Source organism: Pan troglodytes, chromosome 8 (assembly GCF_028858775.2).
Source record: "Pan troglodytes isolate AG18354 chromosome 8, NHGRI_mPanTro3-v2.0_pri, whole genome shotgun sequence".
Lineage (NCBI taxonomy): Eukaryota > Metazoa > Chordata > Mammalia > Primates > Hominidae > Pan > Pan troglodytes.
In genome coordinates this window covers 59,611,425-59,629,488 of record NC_072406.2, presented here as the reverse complement: position 1 = coordinate 59,629,488, position 18,064 = coordinate 59,611,425, and the positions used below count along the sequence as shown (strand labels likewise).

Here is an 18,064-nt window from a genome sequence, read left to right as displayed (position 1 = left end):
CTCCGGGGCTGGGGATGGCGGCGGCCAGGTTTGCAGCGGCTCCAGGATGAGCGGGTGGATCCCGGGAAGCGTGGTGAAATGGGCTGGCTCCCGAGCCAGCCGGGAGGACGCTTACTACAGCTGCTCAGAAGCACCACTGGAAGCTCAGATGTAGGTGCCCCAGCCAGAAGCAGAGAGGGGTTCAGAGAAGCTACAGAGAAGCCCCTCCTGATGCCCCAGGGAGCAAGCCAACTCCTTCCAGGCTCCAGGAACACCACAAAGTAATATGAAACCTGTTCATGAGAGGAACCAGGAATGCCTTCCACCAAAGAAACGAGACCTCCCCATGACCAGCTACTCCACTAACCACACACCCTCCAGCGATGCCTCTGAATGGTCCCGAGGGGTTGTGGTGGCCGGGCAGAGCCAGGCAGGAGCCAGAGTCAGCATGGGGGGTGATGGAGCTGTGGCCATCACCGGTCTGACAGTGGACCAGTATGGCATGCTGTATAAGGTGGCTATGCCACCTGCCACCTTCTCACCAACTGGCCTCCCATCTGTGGTGAATATGAGCCCCTTGCCCCCGGAAAAAAAAAATAATATTGCATATGCAGTTGATTAAATGGCATACTCCATGGCTATTAGGAATGATGAAAATGGGCTGGGTGCGGTGGCTCACGCCTGTAATCCCAGCACTTTGGTAGGCCAAGGTGGGCAGATCACCTGAGGTCGGGAGTTTGAGACCAGCCTAATCAACATGGAGCTGTGTTTACTGAGTGGGGCTTTCGCAGGCTGGAGCTAAGAATTTCCAGTATGCGTAACAGCCACAGCCCAAATATCTGACAGTGAGTTGTGTAATTCCCCAGAGCAGGCCTGGGCAGTGTCTGGGTGGGGCCTGGGAGCCACAGGAGACACCCAAAGCCAGGCAGAGCCCGGGGGCGAGGGGGCGGCAGGCAGGTGTGGCGCTGCCCTGGGCGGGCTTGCACCCCCACACCCAAGTGAGCGGCCTGCTCACTCCTCAGCTGCAGGAGCCAGACGTGTGGAGTCCCAGCAGAGGCCAACCTGTGTCTCTTCATCTCCGTGGGAAAGGTGCCCCCGAAGTGAAAGAGATGGCCTGGTGGAAAGCCTGGGTAAGTGGGAGCTGGCAGGAGATTTGGGTTCCTGCATGGTGTTGGGTGCTGGTCACCAGGGAGTCCTGAGAAATGTAAAGTCGCCCTTGGCTGGGAGTGGCTCAGTCTACATTTGGCTGCCTCCTGGGCCAAGCATGGAGGGTGGGAAGGGGCCGAGAAGAAACAGTCCCAGGCCTAGAGTGCCCACGGCAGGGATGGGACCTGGGCCGGGAGACAGGCTGATGAAGAAATCTAGAAATGCAAGGGGGAAGCTGAGGTTTGAGAAGAGTCCAGGGGAGGGACCCTTGCAGGGGTGGGGCCACTCAAAGGAGGGGGTATCATGGTTGAGCCTTGTGTGTAAATGTGTATGGGGTGCACACACGTGTGCATTTGGGGAGAATCAGGCATGCTGCTCCTGGCAGAGGGAACTGTGTGCAGAGGGTCAGAGGGTGGGGAGCTTGGCTTTGAGGGAAGCTGCTCAGCACAGCTCAAGGGTCCTGGTACCAGAGGAGATGGACCTGGGGAAGCAGGCAGGGCCAGGTCCTGAAAGGCCTTGCCTGGCAGGCTGAGGAGTTAGGCTTTACCTTAAGAGAAGTGGGAAGGCACTGAAGGGCTTTGAGCATGAGAGTAACCTGAACCTGCTGTTGGGGACCCATCAATGCCTTCACCTCAGGGATCAATGATGTTCATTTGTCAAGACTGGAGAGGGAAGAGGGGAAGCAGGAGGACCTGGCCTGCTAGAGCCTGGAGGAACCCGGGGCTCAGGGCAGCCCATCCCCAGCATAACTGATGGGTTCTCGGGAGCTTTCCGTCTGTGGTTGAGCCTGAGGCCATCGCTGTGCTAAGGAGTTGAATATCCAGAAGGGGACAGAGGTGACATCTCCCGGCTGCCGGCTCTGCACACCCTTTTCCTTTCCTCCCAGGCAGCCTCAGGATGTCAGGGCTGCACTTTCTGTTTTGCAGATGACAAAATGAAGGCTCAGAGACACTGAGTGACTTGCTAGGGTCCAATGGCCAGCAGGCTCCAGTCAGAGAGCAGTTGGGTCTCTCTGCCCAGCCCCAGGTTCTCTGTGAGCTTTTGTGGGATACCCAGGCTTGTCCAGCTTCAGGGAGTCTCTGGATCATAGATGTCGCAACCCAAGCAAGTGTCCTCAGGGTCAGACATGCTAGGTTCTGGACAGGTGGGACAAAGAGGAAGCCAGGGTGAGGTGGGGCAGCTGTCCTGGCCCCCAGGGAAGCAGCCTTCTTCCAGGACAAGCGGCCATGGAGGCCTGCAGCTTCAACCAGACTGCTGGGAACCTGCCTTTGAGGAGGTGGACATGGCAGGGAGAGCCCAGTGCTGGGTGGTTTCCAAAGTCAGTTGCTGGCCAAGGCAGTCTGGCACTGGGCCTTGCACCCAGTGCAGCAGGACAAAGGGCTGTCCATGTAGGGACCTGCCAAATTGACAGGATCACTGTGACACTCACTGAGTCCCTACTGTGTGGCCGGACCCTTCTCTAAGCACCTCACATTCAATATCTCCCTTGAACCTCACAAGGAGTCTATGAAGTAGACACCAGTATCCTTATCCACAGATGAGGAAACTGAGGCACAAGTAGGCTAGGCAGGTGCCCGAACTCACTAGTGTCAGAGTCTAGGTGAGAATCTGAACAGCCTGACTCCAGGGCCAAAACCATACCCTGGTCGTCCATACCCCATGTGAGAGCTGGCTCGGGGTAGCAAGTTCACAGGTAGACCCCACCTGCAACAGCTGAGCTCCTAGCGAGGACCCAGTGTCCTCTAGGCACAAAGCTGGGCCAGGAACGGGATGGGAGGAGATGAGGGAGCCACTGGAGAGAGATCTGTCTGTAGGCAGGGCCCATCTGCACCTCTCTTTTTGGTGTTGCCTTTTCCTCTGTGTCTCTCATAGAGACAAACCCATCTCCCAGGCCTCTGGGCAGCCACATAGCAGGGGAAGGCCAAGGCGTGGCAGCTCCCCTGTGCCTGTCACAGAACAAGTTATATTAATAGATGTAGTCACATGCTGGTCTGAGTCACCTTTTCAGTGAAAATGTGCCTGTCTGGACTAGCACGGCCCTGGGCAAGACCCTGCAGGAACCTGAGGCTGACCCTTCCTTCTCAGCAGGAGGTCTGGAGCTCCAGGACTCCACCCTGATAGCCAGGGCTCCGATTCCCAGAACACTTATTTTCTAAAACCTTAGAGTGGGAAGTGAGACAGAGGCTTCTCAATGCAGCAAAATCAGAACCAGCCCGGGAGCTGCTTACAAATGCTGCACCTGAGACCTACCGCACCCCTGCGGGACTGCATGCTCCTCAGGGATGCGGTTACACAGCCTGGCCACTCGCTGGTGCACCACAGCCCCCGAGTGCTGGGGCAGAGAGAAGCCGGCAGGCACTGAGAGCCGAGATGCCTCCCACATTCCCCGACGACCTGCGTTCCTGTGGGTGAAGCTTCCTTCAGTGGAACGTTCCAGGAACACTCATTGCCTGGGAAAGGTGGAGTCATCAGTAGGGCAGGGGAGGTAGATAGAGCTCAGCTTCTGAGTCAGGCTGGGGAGTCCCAACAGCATCGCTTACTAGCTGTGTAAGGGAGTCCAGCTCCCTTTCTGTAAAGTGAGGCATCAGTACTCACCTAGCACAACTGTTGAGGAAGCCATGACATAAGCATTGCTTCTAAAGCACCTGGCCCAGGTCTGGCACACACAAGGGGCTTGAAGTGCTAACAGGAGTAATAGCAGAGCATTATTCCACAAGCAAGGGATATGGTGTGTGTGGACACCGATGAGCAATATCTGGGACCACACTGGCTCTCTCTGGATGGAATTTCCATAGGAATTATTTCTAACAATTTCTGCTGTGAAACATGGTGCTAAGAAATGACTCACAAAGATCTGTCACCAGACATTTGAAATTAAAGCAAAGAGTTCAGAAAGATGCCTTACCTCTTACTCAAAGGAAAGATACTTACAGATATACCATCCATGGGAATCTCTGTATTTTCACAATCTAACCCAGGGCTTGGATGGATGGATGGATGGATGGATGGATGGATGGATGGATGGGCGGGTGCATAGATGGATGGGTGGGTGGATGGATGGATGGATGTGGTAGTCAAATGGGTAAGTGCGTAGGTGGGAAAGTAGATGGGCAGATGATGGAGGTGATGGAAGGAATAAGTGAACAGGTAAATGGAAGACAAGACTGGATGGGACTAAACTCTTTTTCATCCTGGAGGATCTCTGAGTCTCCCTCTAATTCAATACCTATCTCCAACATCCCTCCATTCTCTACCATTCCTCCACCCAAAATATACTTATGTCCGTGTTAATCATCTGAGAAATTCTGCAGGGCACAAGTTTAAAGAGCCCTCAAGCAAGCCCTGAACTGGAGGCTTGGAAATCAAGGGCTCAGGCACTTGGTTATCTGGTTTATTTCACAATCTGCAGAGCATCGTGCGGGTTTTTCTAAACCTGACGCTCTGAGCCCCATGGGCCTGTGGACTTGCAAACACCCTGAACTATCAATATGCTCAGCTGGGCCCCTGCCCTCTAAGTTCCTGTAAGTCCCAACTCCCCAGGAAGAGGGCAGACTGAGCTCAAACCATTCCTCAGAAAGGCAGAACCATGCTCAGCCTTCCAACCTCATCTGCACACTCTGAAGGTGGTGCATGCAGCTCCAGGAAGCCTTTGCTTAAGTGTTCTTTCCCCTCCTAACTTTGGGTGAGTTTGTCCCTTCCTGCTGCTGGTGGGTGATGCTGGAAGGAGCTGGGTGTGGCTGGGGCTGCTGTCTGCAGTCAGATGGCACAGACAGGGACAGGAAAGGTTTTGTGGCTTCTCCCCACAAGCTCTGGCTCTGGCTACTCCACCCCGTTGGCCAAGGGGCTGAAGGGTGGAGCACTGGCCTGCAAGGGCTGAGCAGATCTCCGTACCCAGGGAAGGGGCTCACCCTGTCAGGGCGGGCTACAAGATGGGCTGGGAGCCTGCTCTGCCCTCCCTGTCCCTGCCTGCTTTGAGCAGGCCTGGTTCTCTTGCAGATTGAACAGGAGGGTGTCACAGTGAAGAGCAGCTCCCACTTCAACCCAGACCCTGATGCAGAGACCCTCTACAAAGCCATGAAGGGGATCGGTGAGTGGGTGTTGGCAGCCTTGCCACCTCTGCTCAAGACCCCTCCGCTCACAGCCCTGGAAAGTGGGTGCCAGGGGACATCTGGGGAGCTGGGGTGTCCCATGATACTCTGAAACTGACTCCACTACCCAGAGAATCACACAGTCCTCTGTTTCTGCAGTGAGGTCAGCACCCACCCTGCAAGACTGGACAGGAGGGTGCTGCTCTTCCCTGGGTAATGGGGGTGGGGAGGTGAGCTGTGTGTCTCTGTGAGTGACTTCCCATCAGTCTCAGCTTTCTCACTTGTAAAGTGGCCCCAAGAATTCTTGGCCTCATGTGTCACATGAAGTGTGAAGGGGTGGTGCTTTATGATGCCAGGCACAGAGCTGCTGGGGCTGTGAGGTGTTGGGAGTTTGTGGGGCTGATTCAAGGCCCCCTTGCCCCATGTCGATGGCCATGGAGCCGGCTCCCTTCCCATCTCCTGCACTTGCCCAGTGCTGCCCTCAGCACTACCATGAGTGGGCGAGGGCTGGCCTGAGGCCAGATTTAAACAGCTTGCCCAGAAAGCCCTCCTGACCTGAGAGCAGAGCATGTACCCTGACCTCACCCCAGGTGGGACTGACCCCTTAGCCGGCTCTGCCTGAGGATCAGGGGCATTAATGAGAACTGCCGCTCCTGACAAGCCCAGAAAACGTTCTCATGCCCTCTGCTTTCTGTGAAGCAGAAAGTTATCTCCACTTCCCAAATGAGAAAACGGAGGCCCAGGGAAATGAGGCTGGCTGCCCAATGCCACGCAGTTGCTGGGCCAGGCCTCAGATTCAGGGGTTGGACTCTTAGTCTTGACCTTCCCCTACTGGGACCAACACAAAGGAGGGCAGGGCCAGAGATCTCACTCGGCCAAGCTCCAAAGGCCCGGGCTGATGTCCAGAGCCACCCAGACCTCAGATTCCATCTTGTGAGGCTGGCCTTGGGCACGCCCCAATATTGTGGGGGTGTGGGGTGGGAAATGGGGAGGCAGATTTCCTAAGGGTCTTGTTTACACCACGAAAATGGTCCGGGGGTTTGGAACTATCCAGGTGTCGGGTCCCAACTGCTCAGCCACCAAGCAGCTGCCTTCGCCTTCCCCTCCTCCGCCCTCACCAGTGTGTCACCCTGGGGGCAGCAGGGTCACTTGTGCTGTATCCCTGCAGGGACCAACGAGCAGGCTATCATCGATGTGCTCACCAAGAGAAGCAACACGCAGCGGCAGCAGATCGCCAAGTCCTTCAAGGCTCAGTTCGGCAAGGCAAGGGGAAGGCTGGTGGGGGTGGGGATAGGTGAGCCTTGGGGTTGGGGGTACAGCCTGGGAGGCAGCTCCATTCTGGACGACTTTCCCCTAGAGCCAGCCCACTGGCAGCATGGGCACATGGAACCTGTTTGCACGAAAACAATTGTTCTTTATTGAAATTCAAATGTAACTGGCTGCCCTGTGTTTTATCTGGCAGATCTACTTTTAGGTGTCAGAGCCCTGGCGGGTGGCTGGCCTTCCCTGCTTCCTTTCCTGCCTCCTCTCTCACAGCATTCCTTCTCATGCACCCAAAAGGCCCCACTGGAGGTCTGTCTCCCTGCCCCCAGGCTATCTCGCCCTGCCCTCTGAGCCCAGACCACCTTCTCTTTTCCATGCCCCAGGCATGCAGGCCTGGCTTTGCTCTGTTCTGGGGCGTGGGCACACTTTCCTCAGTCGAGCTGCTTGCACCCACACCTCGTCCCTTCTGCCACCTGGGAATTCTAAGAGCCTGGAGTAAGTATGCCAGGCCCTTTGTTTCTCCTCCCACCTGCACTCCACCCCTGGGACAAAGTCTGACATTTGGGGGTACACAGTAAACACAGGATTAAATATGTGCACAGCCATGGTTGCCTCAAGTCTCTAGTGACTATATCATTAGTTTGGAGATGTAACGAAGGAAGATCGGCTCAAATATTCTCTTGGAGAACCCAGTATGCATTTTTACAGTTTCCCTCTCTTAGTCCTCACAGTGATACATTCTTTGTATTCAAACATTTGGGGAAACTGGCACCCAGAGAGGTTTTAAGTTGCCCAAGGTCCCAGAGCCTGTAATCAACAAGGTGGGGATTAAAATCCAGGTCTGACAAAGCCCTTGATCTCTCTGCTGCTCTGTAGATCAGCTGATGTAGCCTGGTGGCTCCTCGTAGCAACATGTGACCTTAGAAGGAGGCACATGTGAGACGAAGTCTTTAATTCAGGCATGCATTCATTCATTGAGTGCCAAGTGACAGGTATTTTATGGTGATGCCATACTCAGAGCTTGCAGTCTAGCTAGCAATATCAATTTCATTTTACTGAGAGCTTATGATGTGCCCAGCACTGCACTGAATGCTGAATTGAGTCACACACCACCCCCTAAGCAACGGGATGAAGCAGGAGCACGTTTCTCTCCGTGTAACCGGTAAAGATACTGATGCTAAGAGAAGCTAAGGAGCTGGCCCAAGAAACCCAGCCAGCACGTGGCAAGGCCCACGCAGAATCCAGCCCAAGCCCCTGGACCCAGCCACCACTCCGCTGCCTGCACTCAGGTGGGCCTGGCTTATGACAAATATCACCTTTCCCTGTTCCCGCATTAGGACCTCACTGAGACCTTGAAGTCGGAGCTCAGTGGCAAGTTTGAGAGGCTCATTGTGGCCCTTATGTACCCGCCATACAGATACGAAGCCAAGGAGCTGCATGACACCATGAAGGTAACCAGGCAGACAGGGCAGGGGAGTGGCAGGGGTGCTCACATGACTGGGTAGGGGCAATGCGGGGACCGGGAACCTACAGCCCAGAGCTCCCCTTGAGCCACTGTTTGGAATGGCCATATGGGCCATAGCTGGGCCCAGTGAGCAGGCAGCCTGCTGCTCAGACTGCACCCAACACCTGGAGTCACTGGTGCCTGATTGACACGTTGAGTGGCCGTGATGAAGCCAAAATCAGTACTTCTCAGAACCTCACGAGCTCAGGTGTACAGTGGTATTGGAAACCCACCTCTACAGTCCCAGGCACAGCCCCTTGGGTTTCCCTCTACCTCTCACTACTCTTTGCTTTTGCAGATTAATAAGGATGGGGACCCAGTAACTATAGTCATTTTGTTTGGAAAGACACTTGCTGCATGGGCACTGCCAGGCATTTTACACCCACGCTCCCTAATCTACCTTTGGCGCAGGGGAGGCTTCTTATTCCTGTTTATGGATCGGGATGCTTCGGCTCCAGGACATGGAGCAGCCTGTCTGAGACCACCCAGCTAAGGAGGGAGAGCTGAGACAGGGCTTCCCCGTCACAGCACTTGCCCTCAATGTTCATCACTGAAGACAAGCATGTGATTTTCTCATCACATCCTCCCACTTCAAGTGGGGCAGGGCAGTGAGGTCCTTCCTGAGGCTCAGGCATCTTGAGAAAAGAAGGTGTGGACAGAGCAGAAGGTCATGGCAGAGCACTCCAGCAGGCAGAGGTTTCTGTCCACAGGGCTTAGGAACCAAGGAGGGTGTCATCATTGAGATCCTGGCCTCTCGGACCAAGAACCAGCTGCGGGAGATAATGAAGGCGTATGAGGAAGGTAAGGGGTGGCACAGATGGAGGGGCTCAGGAGTGGCCACAAGCTTTGGCAGCCTGGCAGGGAACAAGGATCAAGAATTAACCTGGGCCACACTAGAAAGGACCCTTTGGGGACTTTTTTACCCACAGGTGCTGAGCACCTACCGTATGCCAAGATCTGTGCCTGATGGTGACACTGAACATGACTCAGACTTGATCTGTAAGCTCACCAGCTCCTCTTACAGGGGAGAGAGGCCTGTGACCAACTAAAATCTCTGCCCTTGAGGACTGTGGTAGTAGGGAGTGTGGACCCCAGGCTAGCAGAGGCCAGTCAGTCCTCCACATCATGTACCTAGTGGGGAGTTTTCCTGGAGGCTTTGGCTTTGCCAAGCCTTGAGATGAAATGGAACTTGGTTGGCAGCCCCTAGCCTGGCTCTCTGACCTGGTCCATCTTGTGCTTTGAGCTTGGTTGCGTACGCATGTCGCTTCTAGTTGTGAACCACCACCCAGGCGACAGCCACTTGGACACCCGGGCATTGCATCCATGCCCTGTGCCAAGGACTTTTTTTCCTAGAAGGCTTTAATAAGGAGAAGTATGGGGAACAGGGCTGGAAGGAGGAAAGCAGGCCCCGGGTAGGCTGTGGGCCTCTGCTTGTGCCTCATGGTCCTGTTTCCCTGCAGACTATGGGTCCAGCCTGGAGGAGGACATCCAAGCAGACACAAGTGGCTACCTGGAGAGGATCCTGGTGTGCCTCCTGCAGGTGTCACAGCCTAGGCTCTTGGGAGTGCCTTGGTTTGGGAGTCCCAACAGCTCCACCCCAGGGAGCAGCCCTTGAATAGCGCCACAAGAGTCAGGGTAGGGGCATGGGATAGCCCAGCAGCCAGGGCTCATTGGGTGTGTCTCAGCATTGTTAGAGGGTCCCAACTGCAGAGCCCCCACACCTGTCCTTACTCAGCCATGTGAGAGCATCCTGGAAGCAGGAGGAGAGCAGGTCCTTTGTGCAGGCCTCATGCCAGGCACTTTGCTTACCTTAGCTCACTGAATCCCCCAAGCCTTATGAGGCAGTCCTTACCACCCCCATTGTACAAATGAGGAAACCAAGGGCTGAAGAGAATAACTGGCTTGTCGAAGTTTCCACAGCCAAAGAGCAGCAGAGCCATGCCTACCCTCCAAGCCCAGGATCCCCCCTCTGCCCTTAATGCTCTGGTCAGCTGGCCTGCCTTACAGAGCCACCTCCTCTGTTCCTAGGGCAGCAGGGATGATGTGAGCAGCTTTGTGGACCCGGGACTGGCCCTCCAAGATGCACAGGTGAGGCTGCGCCCAGCCGGCCATGTGGCCCCACCCCTGCCATCCGGACTCCGGCTCCTCTGCCCACGGGGGCTTTCTCTGACACTGGGCTGGGACCCACCCAGCTCAGCTCCCTATAGGCCTTTGTCCTGTGGTGTCTGGGGAGGAGAATGAGGGTGTTGGGAGACTCGGGAGGAAGGAGTGTGACTTGGGGGTGGGGGAGCACTAAAGCTCTGTCCTGGCAGGAACAGCCCATGAACCTGGGGGCGCTAGGCCCCAGTGCTGGACACAGGTGTCCGGGTCTCTGTAGGTCTGCCTGCTGGCAGAGGGAAGTCTGGGGACCAGGCAGTTCCTAGAGCAGCTTGCGGCCCAGGATAGACAAAATATTCTAAGCCAGAGCTGCTAGAGAAACGGGAGCTCCCTGTCAGAGACGACCAAGCAGGGGAGCATGCTGGCCTGGCAGAGTGGACAGGGCCGGGCCATAGCCACAGCTCTGGGACTCTGGGGCTCAGTCCCTCACCTCCCTGGTCTCCCTCACTGGCTTATTGTGGGTTTCCCAATGCTAGGATCTGTATGCGGCAGGCGAGAAGATTCGTGGGACTGATGAGATGAAATTCATCACCATCCTGTGCATGCGCAGTGCCACTCACATGCTGAGAGGTACCAGGGAGGGAGGGGCTGGGGCCGGGGCCACAGGGGGTGTCCTGGCCATGAGCCTCTCCCTCGTGCTTCTGCCTTGTCAAGTCTAGAGTTAGGGAGAGAGCCAGGGAGCCCAGGACTGTTTCCCCAGCCACCAGTGGGAGGTCAGGGCGGCAAATTGGTGTGCGATCTCTGATCTGAGACACTGAGGGGCATCACGAGGAGGTCTGAACATCCCCTGAGCAGAGCCCTCTCCACAGTGTTTGAAGAGTATGAGAAAATTGCCAACAAGAGCATTGAGGACAGCATCAAGAGTGAGACCCATGGCTCGCTGGAGGAGGCCATGCTCACTGTGGGTAAGAGCTCAGACTTGCACGTTTTTCAGGCCACAGGGCTCACCGTGGGGCAGCACCAAAGAACAAAGGGCCTAGGGATGTGACCACAAGAGAAAGAATCCCTGTGTCACCTTCACGGGATGTCCCCCCGACTCACACTCTGCCTGTCTCCCTCACCCAGGGACTGCTCCACCCCTAGAGTCCCAGTGTGTGCTGCCAAGGATTGTTCTCTGTGCTGCCCACGTGGTGCCCAGTGCTGTGTGGGTGTGTCTGCATGAGTGTGTGTGTGCATGAGAGTGTGTGTGCCTGAGGGTGTGTGTGCATGACTGTGGGTGGAATGTGAGTGTGTGTGTGAGACAGATTGTGTGTGTGTGTGCGCACACAAATGCATACGCCAGTGATTATGCCAGCCCCAACACTGTGTGTATTCATGGCAGCCATGCAGGGAGCACTCTGGCTGTGGTTGTGAAGCCCTGGCCAGCACAAAGTCATCTTTCTGGACATGAACCAGGGGCCTGGCCCCTGCCTTCATTGCCAGTTGAAGAAACAGTGATGTGTGGCTTGAGTCCAAACTGAGTGACGGATGGTCTGATGCTGAGAAACACTGGGGATCTTCCCCACAGCAGGAAGTCAGGGCCACTCAGGAGGACCCACTCCAGAGCTCTCATGGGTTCCAGGGCTGAGATCACAATGGGAAGAGTCACTGCAGAGTAGAGAGCTGAGGCCTAGGGCAGAGGGACATCTCTTCTCCCACTTACACACAGAGCCCAGGTCCGGACTCCTGGCCTGCAGCTCTCACCTCCACACCAGGCTGCCTCCGTGCAAAGCCCAGCAGCCAGCAGGCTCCCTGCTGTTTCCTAGCCTCTCTGGGTGGACAGGGCCATCTGAGACACCCCAGCTGGCCTTGGATGCTGTGATACAATCCGGTCTATGTCAGGGCATCTAATCACACCCCTGCTCCAATCTCAGCTTCCACCCCTGGATCTGGCCTGAACCCACCAAGAATGAAGTCTGCCAGCAGGGAATAGTGAAGCCATGCAGTGCTCCGTCATGCTGGGCCTTCCTATTCACTTCACCTTGAAGCCTCGCATCAGTCTCACTTCCCAGACGAGTCAGGGAGGTTGAGTAATAAAGCCATACTGCACCATCAAGGCAGGAAGTGAACACATGCCTACCTCACTCAAAGCCCATGCTCCTTCTGCAGCCCTAAGTGAAAATGCCAACCTTCCCCACCCAGATGCCAAGTCTCTGAGCAGTACCCATGGGAGCAAGCATGGGCCCAGTCTCTGGACCAGACGCCCCCAGGTGCCTTAGTCCTGTGGGGCCAAACTCCACTTGTCACATGGGAATTCAAAATGCAGGGTTCCTGCTGATAAGTGTGAGAGAGAGGGCACTCTGAGGCCAGCAGCCACCATCCCATGGTGCTTCTGTGGAGCTGAGAGTCTGGATTTTTGGTGGAGGTGTCTCTGGGTTGAGAGCCCAGGGCCTGTCCTGAGTCTGAGCTGCCCTTGGATGGGCTTGAGCTGGTGTCTTCAGATGAGCCCCACAGTCTGGTGCATTTCACATCTTACCCTTTTGCCTGCCTGCTTGGGCCTTTGGAGCTGTGCCCAGTGCCCCGGGCTACCTTCCCTGTCCCACACCACCTGACACAAAGCTTCTCACATTGGGAAAGGCAGGGAACAAAGAAATATGCCAAGCCTTGCACAACACTGACTCTTAAGACCTAAGGCAAGACATAAAGTTGTAGGTAGTGCCACCTACCAGCTCCAGGCATTAACACAGCTTTCTTGTTTGCCAGTGAAATGCACCCAAAATCTCCACAGCTACTTTGCAGAGAGACTCTACTATGCCATGAAGGTAACTGTCCTGTCTTCTTCTTCCTGACGCTCACCCTACATAGCACCAAGTGCAAAGCCAAGGAGCTGAAAGCCACCACCACAATCCTCCACACGGGGGAGTTATCTTACCCAAACCTGTTGTGTATCAGAAAGGTTTTAGTTCTCGGAGGTGAAATTGAGTCTGGGAAAGGGACGCTGCATCTCCAGAGGTGAATAATTCCCTGAAACTAAAACCATTGCCCATTTTCTCTGATTGATGGTTGCTGATATCCCCTGAAGTTAGTTCCACACCCGAAACCCAAGCCCTCTGGCCACTTCTGCCCAGGAAATGAGAGAGGGCATGCGATTCCCTTGGCCATGTGGCCCCAGCTGACATGAGACTGGTCAGGGATGAAGGTGAGCAGGAAGGCCCTGCCTGTGAAATTCCTGGCTGAGCTGACTGCTGCCATTGCTCTAGTAGGAAGTCTTGTTCCTGGAGCAGTGAGTATTTTGTGTCTAGAATCTGATGTGGCAAACCAAACATACTGCAGTTTGGAGCACTTGGCATCATAAAGGAAGAGTTCTGGTCAGTGGGTAAGAAGGAATTAAGGGAATGGACACCCTAAGCCACCAAAGCTTCCCTCCTAATGCTTCCCTGGCTGAAGCACAGGCTCCTTCCCACATCTCCCTCCCTCTAAAAGCCCCAGAACCCAACCACACAGATCCATCCATCACTCAGAGATGGACAGGAAAGGTGAGGCAGGATTGTTGATGGCTGCTGTCTTGCCCAGGGAGCAGGGACACGTGATGGGACCCTGATAAGAAACATCGTTTCAAGGAGCGAGATTGACTTAAATCTTATCAAGTGTCACTTCAAGAAGATGTACGGCAAGACCCTCAGTAGCATGATCATGGTAAGCAGGCATTCCCAATGCTGAGGCCAGCCTGAAACCTAGACATTCAGGGAAACCTGGAGGCTGTGGCCAACACTACGTGAGCCCCTCCCTTCCCAGTGGGCACCATGTGCTTGCATTCATGACCATGTGGTGTGTGCAGGGAACAGCAGACGTCAGTGTGGCTGGATCCCAAGGGGAATGGGGGGCAGAGGGGAGATGCAGAGACCAGGGCACAGAGGCTCCCCTGTGTCCCACTCAGAAAGTTGGTTTCACATTTAAGTTATGGTTGCTCCTTGGAAAAGACACCAAATCCTTGCAGAAGAAGCCACCTCTGAATAGTCAATGAGATGAACTAGTCCGGTAGGAATCGGGCCCACCGCTCAAATCCAGATTTAAGTAGTCCTGGTGGCCAACTTCTAAGGAGATAAGTCAGATGAGTGCCAATAGACTATCTAACCAGATTCCAATTAGCAAAAGTTCTGGAGCCTTCAAAACACAGACTGATTATCACGCTGCGATAATTGGGAGAAACAGCTCTTCTGGGGGTGTCTGCAAATTGAGGTCTTCATGATTTCATTAGCAGAAGTCACATTAGGACAAATGTATCCCCAAGTTTTCTTTGGCTACTAAGTCAAGTCTCTAGCTCTTCTGCAAATGTCGTTGTTAAGTGCACTTTTCAAGAAACACATAGCTGACAATAGGTGGAAAAGACATTTCTGTTTCCAGATGTTTCAAGATGGCAACATCTTGAAACAGGTGGGCAGGAGCAAGAGAGGATTGGAATTATTCTTGGTTTCACTTGAGGCTCCCCAGCCAATCTTGCCGGGAGACAGGAGGGCAAGGCACACACCAGCCTGGACTGTGCTGTCACCTGCAGACAGTCTGAGCTGATTGTCATTAACCCTTTTAACCACACATGGTAACTTACGACATCAGAGAGATTTCTACAGATACATGAAGCCACCCTCTTCAAATTTTATCTAATGTTGTTACTTAAGAAAATTGAATTAGAATCATGAATACATTGACCAAACATTTTCTTTTTAGTGTAGACCACAGATGTCATTAAAGCAAAAATGGTTTTCAACACTAATATGAGTTAAAAACTCCTGCATTGAAATTAAGAGGCAAATGTATAAACACTCCAAGTATAAGTCATGTATTTGAAAAAGTAAACAAAATTAATGCTTTTCTTTCTAAAAACTATTACAAAAATTGTCTTCAAAATAATAAAAATCACCAGGCATAGTGGCCCACACCTGTAATCCCAGTGCTTTGGGAGGCCAACGCAGGAGGATCGCTTGAGCCCAGGAGTCCAACGCTGCCGTGAGCTAGGACTGCATCACTGCACTCCAGCCTGGGTGACAGAGTGAGACCGTGTCTAGAAAGGAAAAAGTTAAAAAAAATTTCATTATAGTTTGAAACCCGTAATGAGATTTCAGGCTCAAAACAGGCAAATTTTACTAAATGGTGAAAAGTAGACAATAACCATGAGACCTAAACTGGTCCAGAGTGTGGAAAGTGGGTCTAGCCCCAGTCTACCCCTTACTCACCATGCCGTTGTGAATGAATTCACTCCCCTCTCTTGGCCCCGCTGTCCTCAACTGCATGAAGAAGAATCTGGGTGAGCTGACCTGGCCCATTTCCCAGCTCTGTATGCAGACCCCGGACTAGCCAGTCCCATCAGGACCTACCAGTATCTAAGAAACAGGGCTCCTCAGTCATCGGACCACAAGGTCAGTCTCATCAGAAGACAAACACTGTGGACCCGATGTGAGCCAGATGCAGGGCAGACCAGCTCGCCTTCCTCCTGCTGTACCCTCACCACGTCTCAGCAAGATGCACAGCAGCACAGCATCAATCTCATTTCATAGATGAGTCCCACAGAGGTGAAGGGGCTTGCCTCGGCCACACCGTCAGGGTGTGATGGTCCAGGCTCCCTCCACCCCCGGCCCTGCCCCCAGGTGTGTGCTGATGCCTCACTCTCAGCCTTGATTCCCAAGCTGCCACAGCAGGTGTTGAATAATGATGCATCGTGTTGTGTAAATGAATGGCTGGGCACCCTGGCTCCCGAATAGAAGAACCCTGGGACAGCTGACCCCTTCCTTGTTTAGGAGTGGAACTGTCTCTGATTCATTTTCCACATCAATCCTGCATGTAGTTGGTAAGAGAATCAAAAGGAAATGTAAAGGAATAGCCTGAAATTAAAAATAAGGAAAGAGGGGTGACGGCACAACCCCTGCGGCTAGGAACCCTGGAGGGCCGGGCCAGGTGCAGGCCAGGGGCACAACTCTTGGTCATAATAACACAGCCGCCACTGCCGAGCCAGGCACAAACAAACCCCTTCTCACGCTTATGCGCCTCCTGCCCACAGGAAGACACCAGCGGCGACTACAAGAATGCCCTGCTGAGCCTGGTGGGCAGCGACCCCTGAGGCACAGAAGAACAAGAGCAAAGACCATGAAGCCAGAGTCTCCAGGACTCCTCAGTCAACCTCAGCCATGGACGCAGGTTGGGTGTGAGGGGGGTCCCAGCCTTTCAGTCTTCTATTTCCCTATTTCCAGTGCTTTCCAGCTGGGTTTCTGACCCAGAGGGTGGAACCGGCCTGGGCTCCTCTTCCCAACTTCCTCCAGGTCATTTCCCAGTGTGAGCACAATGCCAACCTTAGTGTTTCTCCAGCCAGACAGATGCCTCAGCATGAAGGGCTTGGGGACTTGTGAGTCATTCCTTCCTCCCTGCAGGAGCTTCCCAAACTGGTCACAGAGTCTCCTGGGCACAGGTTATACAGACCCCAGCCCCATTCCCATCTACTGAAACAGGGTCTCCACAAGAGGGGCCAGGGAATATGGGTTTTTAACAAGCGTCTTACGAAACACTTCTCTATCATGCAGCCAGAGAGCTGGCTGGGAGCCCTTTTGTTTTAGAACACACATCCTTCAGCAGCTGAGAAACGAACACGAATCCATCCCAACCAAGATGCCATTAACATTCATCTAAAAATATTAGGCTCTAAATGGACGAAAAATTCTCTCGCCATCTTAATAACAAAATAAACTACAAATTCCTGACCCAAGGACACTGTGTTATAAGAGGCGTGGGCTCCCCTGGTGGCTGACCAGGTCAGCTGCCCTGGCCTTGCACCCCTCTGCATGCAGCACAGAAGGGTGTGACCATGCCCTCAGCACCACTCTTGTCCCCACTGAACGGCAACTGAGACTGGGTACCTGGAGATTCTGAAGTGCCTTTGCTATGATTTTCAAAATAATAAAGATTTGTATTCAACTCAAAGTATCTTTGGATGTTTAGCAGGGACCAGTGTAGGACCAATTTAATTTGTCAGAAACAGAGCTTTGGGGAGCCATGAAGCCTGAGCGCCTCATGGGCATCTCCCAGTGGGAACACTGGATGGGCTGTACCTGAGCACCTCATGGGCATCTCCCAGTGGGAACACTGGATGGGCTGTACCTGAGCACCTCGTGGGCATCTCCCAGTGGGAACACTGGATGGGCTGTACCTGAGCACCTCGTGGGCATCTCCCAGTGGGAACACTGGATGGGCTGCACCCACCGCTGCCCTGGGGACAACTCTTGCAAATGAGGGTAGATTCTATTCACCTTCTGATGTGTAGGCTACATCCTCGTATCTCAGGGTTAGAGGGATTTAAAGTCAGCTGGTCCTGTTCCAACCTGTGGCCTGACTACCCCCTTGGCATCCACCCAGGGGTGGTCCTTGATGTGCTTGGGGTGCACTTGGGTACTCAGGGTGTACTGGCGGTACTCAGGGTGCAGTTGAGTACTCCGGGTGCACTTGGCTGCCTCCAAAGATGGGACTCACTGCGTCCTTTGACAGCCCAATCTTTTTCCAATGGATGTGACCAGCAAAGTTCTTGCTTTACCTGAACCAAAATCAGCCGCATCAAGCCCACACCTCTGCCATCTAGGGCCACAACACTTATTCCCTCCCAGTAACAACATTTTGGATATCTGAAGAAGGCCCACAAATTCTGCGATGACCTCTGTCAAAGCCCAGTGTCCCCAGTCCCTTCAGTGGTCCCTCCTGGAGCCTGTTTGGGGCCATCACCCCTGAACATGCTCCAGTTTGCAAACTTCCCCTCAAGTGGCCCTGAGGGGTAAGCGTGTGCCCAGGAACCAGCCTGATCAGGGAGATGGGAATAGCGTGGGCTCTGAATTCACTTGGATGGGAGGCAGATTCTGGCTCTGCCCTGCACCAGCTCCATGACTTTGACTGTGTTAGGCTATTCGATGCCATAAAGCAATACCTGAGTCTGGGTAATTTATTTAAAAAGGGGGTTTAATTAGCTCACAGTCCT

At 53.9% G+C, this 18,064-nt stretch overlaps 1 protein-coding gene across 1 annotated transcript; it reads left to right on the top strand.

Annotated features, from left to right (window-relative positions):
* The first annotated feature begins 848 nt into the window (after nucleotides 1-848).
* LOC134807165 (annexin A8-like) lies at nucleotides 849-17,022 on the top strand. Its single transcript, XM_063781723.1, has 12 exons — nucleotides 849-1,109; nucleotides 5,122-5,212; nucleotides 6,382-6,476; nucleotides 7,814-7,927; nucleotides 8,691-8,781; nucleotides 9,441-9,520; nucleotides 10,009-10,068; nucleotides 10,614-10,707; nucleotides 10,947-11,042; nucleotides 12,820-12,878; nucleotides 13,630-13,752; nucleotides 16,109-17,022. Exons 1-12 carry the CDS (start codon nucleotides 1,089-1,091, stop codon nucleotides 16,166-16,168), a joined length of 984 nt encoding a protein of 327 aa, XP_063637793.1. The 5' UTR covers nucleotides 849-1,088; the 3' UTR covers nucleotides 16,169-17,022.
* Nucleotides 17,023-18,064: the final 1,042 nt, after the last annotated feature.

What these genes read in the sequence shown, in the direction of transcription:
- LOC134807165 (XM_063781723.1), top strand. Translation starts at nt 1,089, where the DNA reads ATGGCCTGGTGGAAAGCCTGG. An exon ending in TCCTGGTGTGCCTCCTGCAG is followed by an intron (nt 9,521 to 10,008) that starts GTGTCACAGCCT and finishes CTCTGTTCCTAG; the next exon opens with GGCAGCAGGGATGATGTGAG. An exon ending in TGGCCCTCCAAGATGCACAG is followed by an intron (nt 10,069 to 10,613) that starts GTGAGGCTGCGC and finishes TCCCAATGCTAG; the next exon opens with GATCTGTATGCGGCAGGCGA.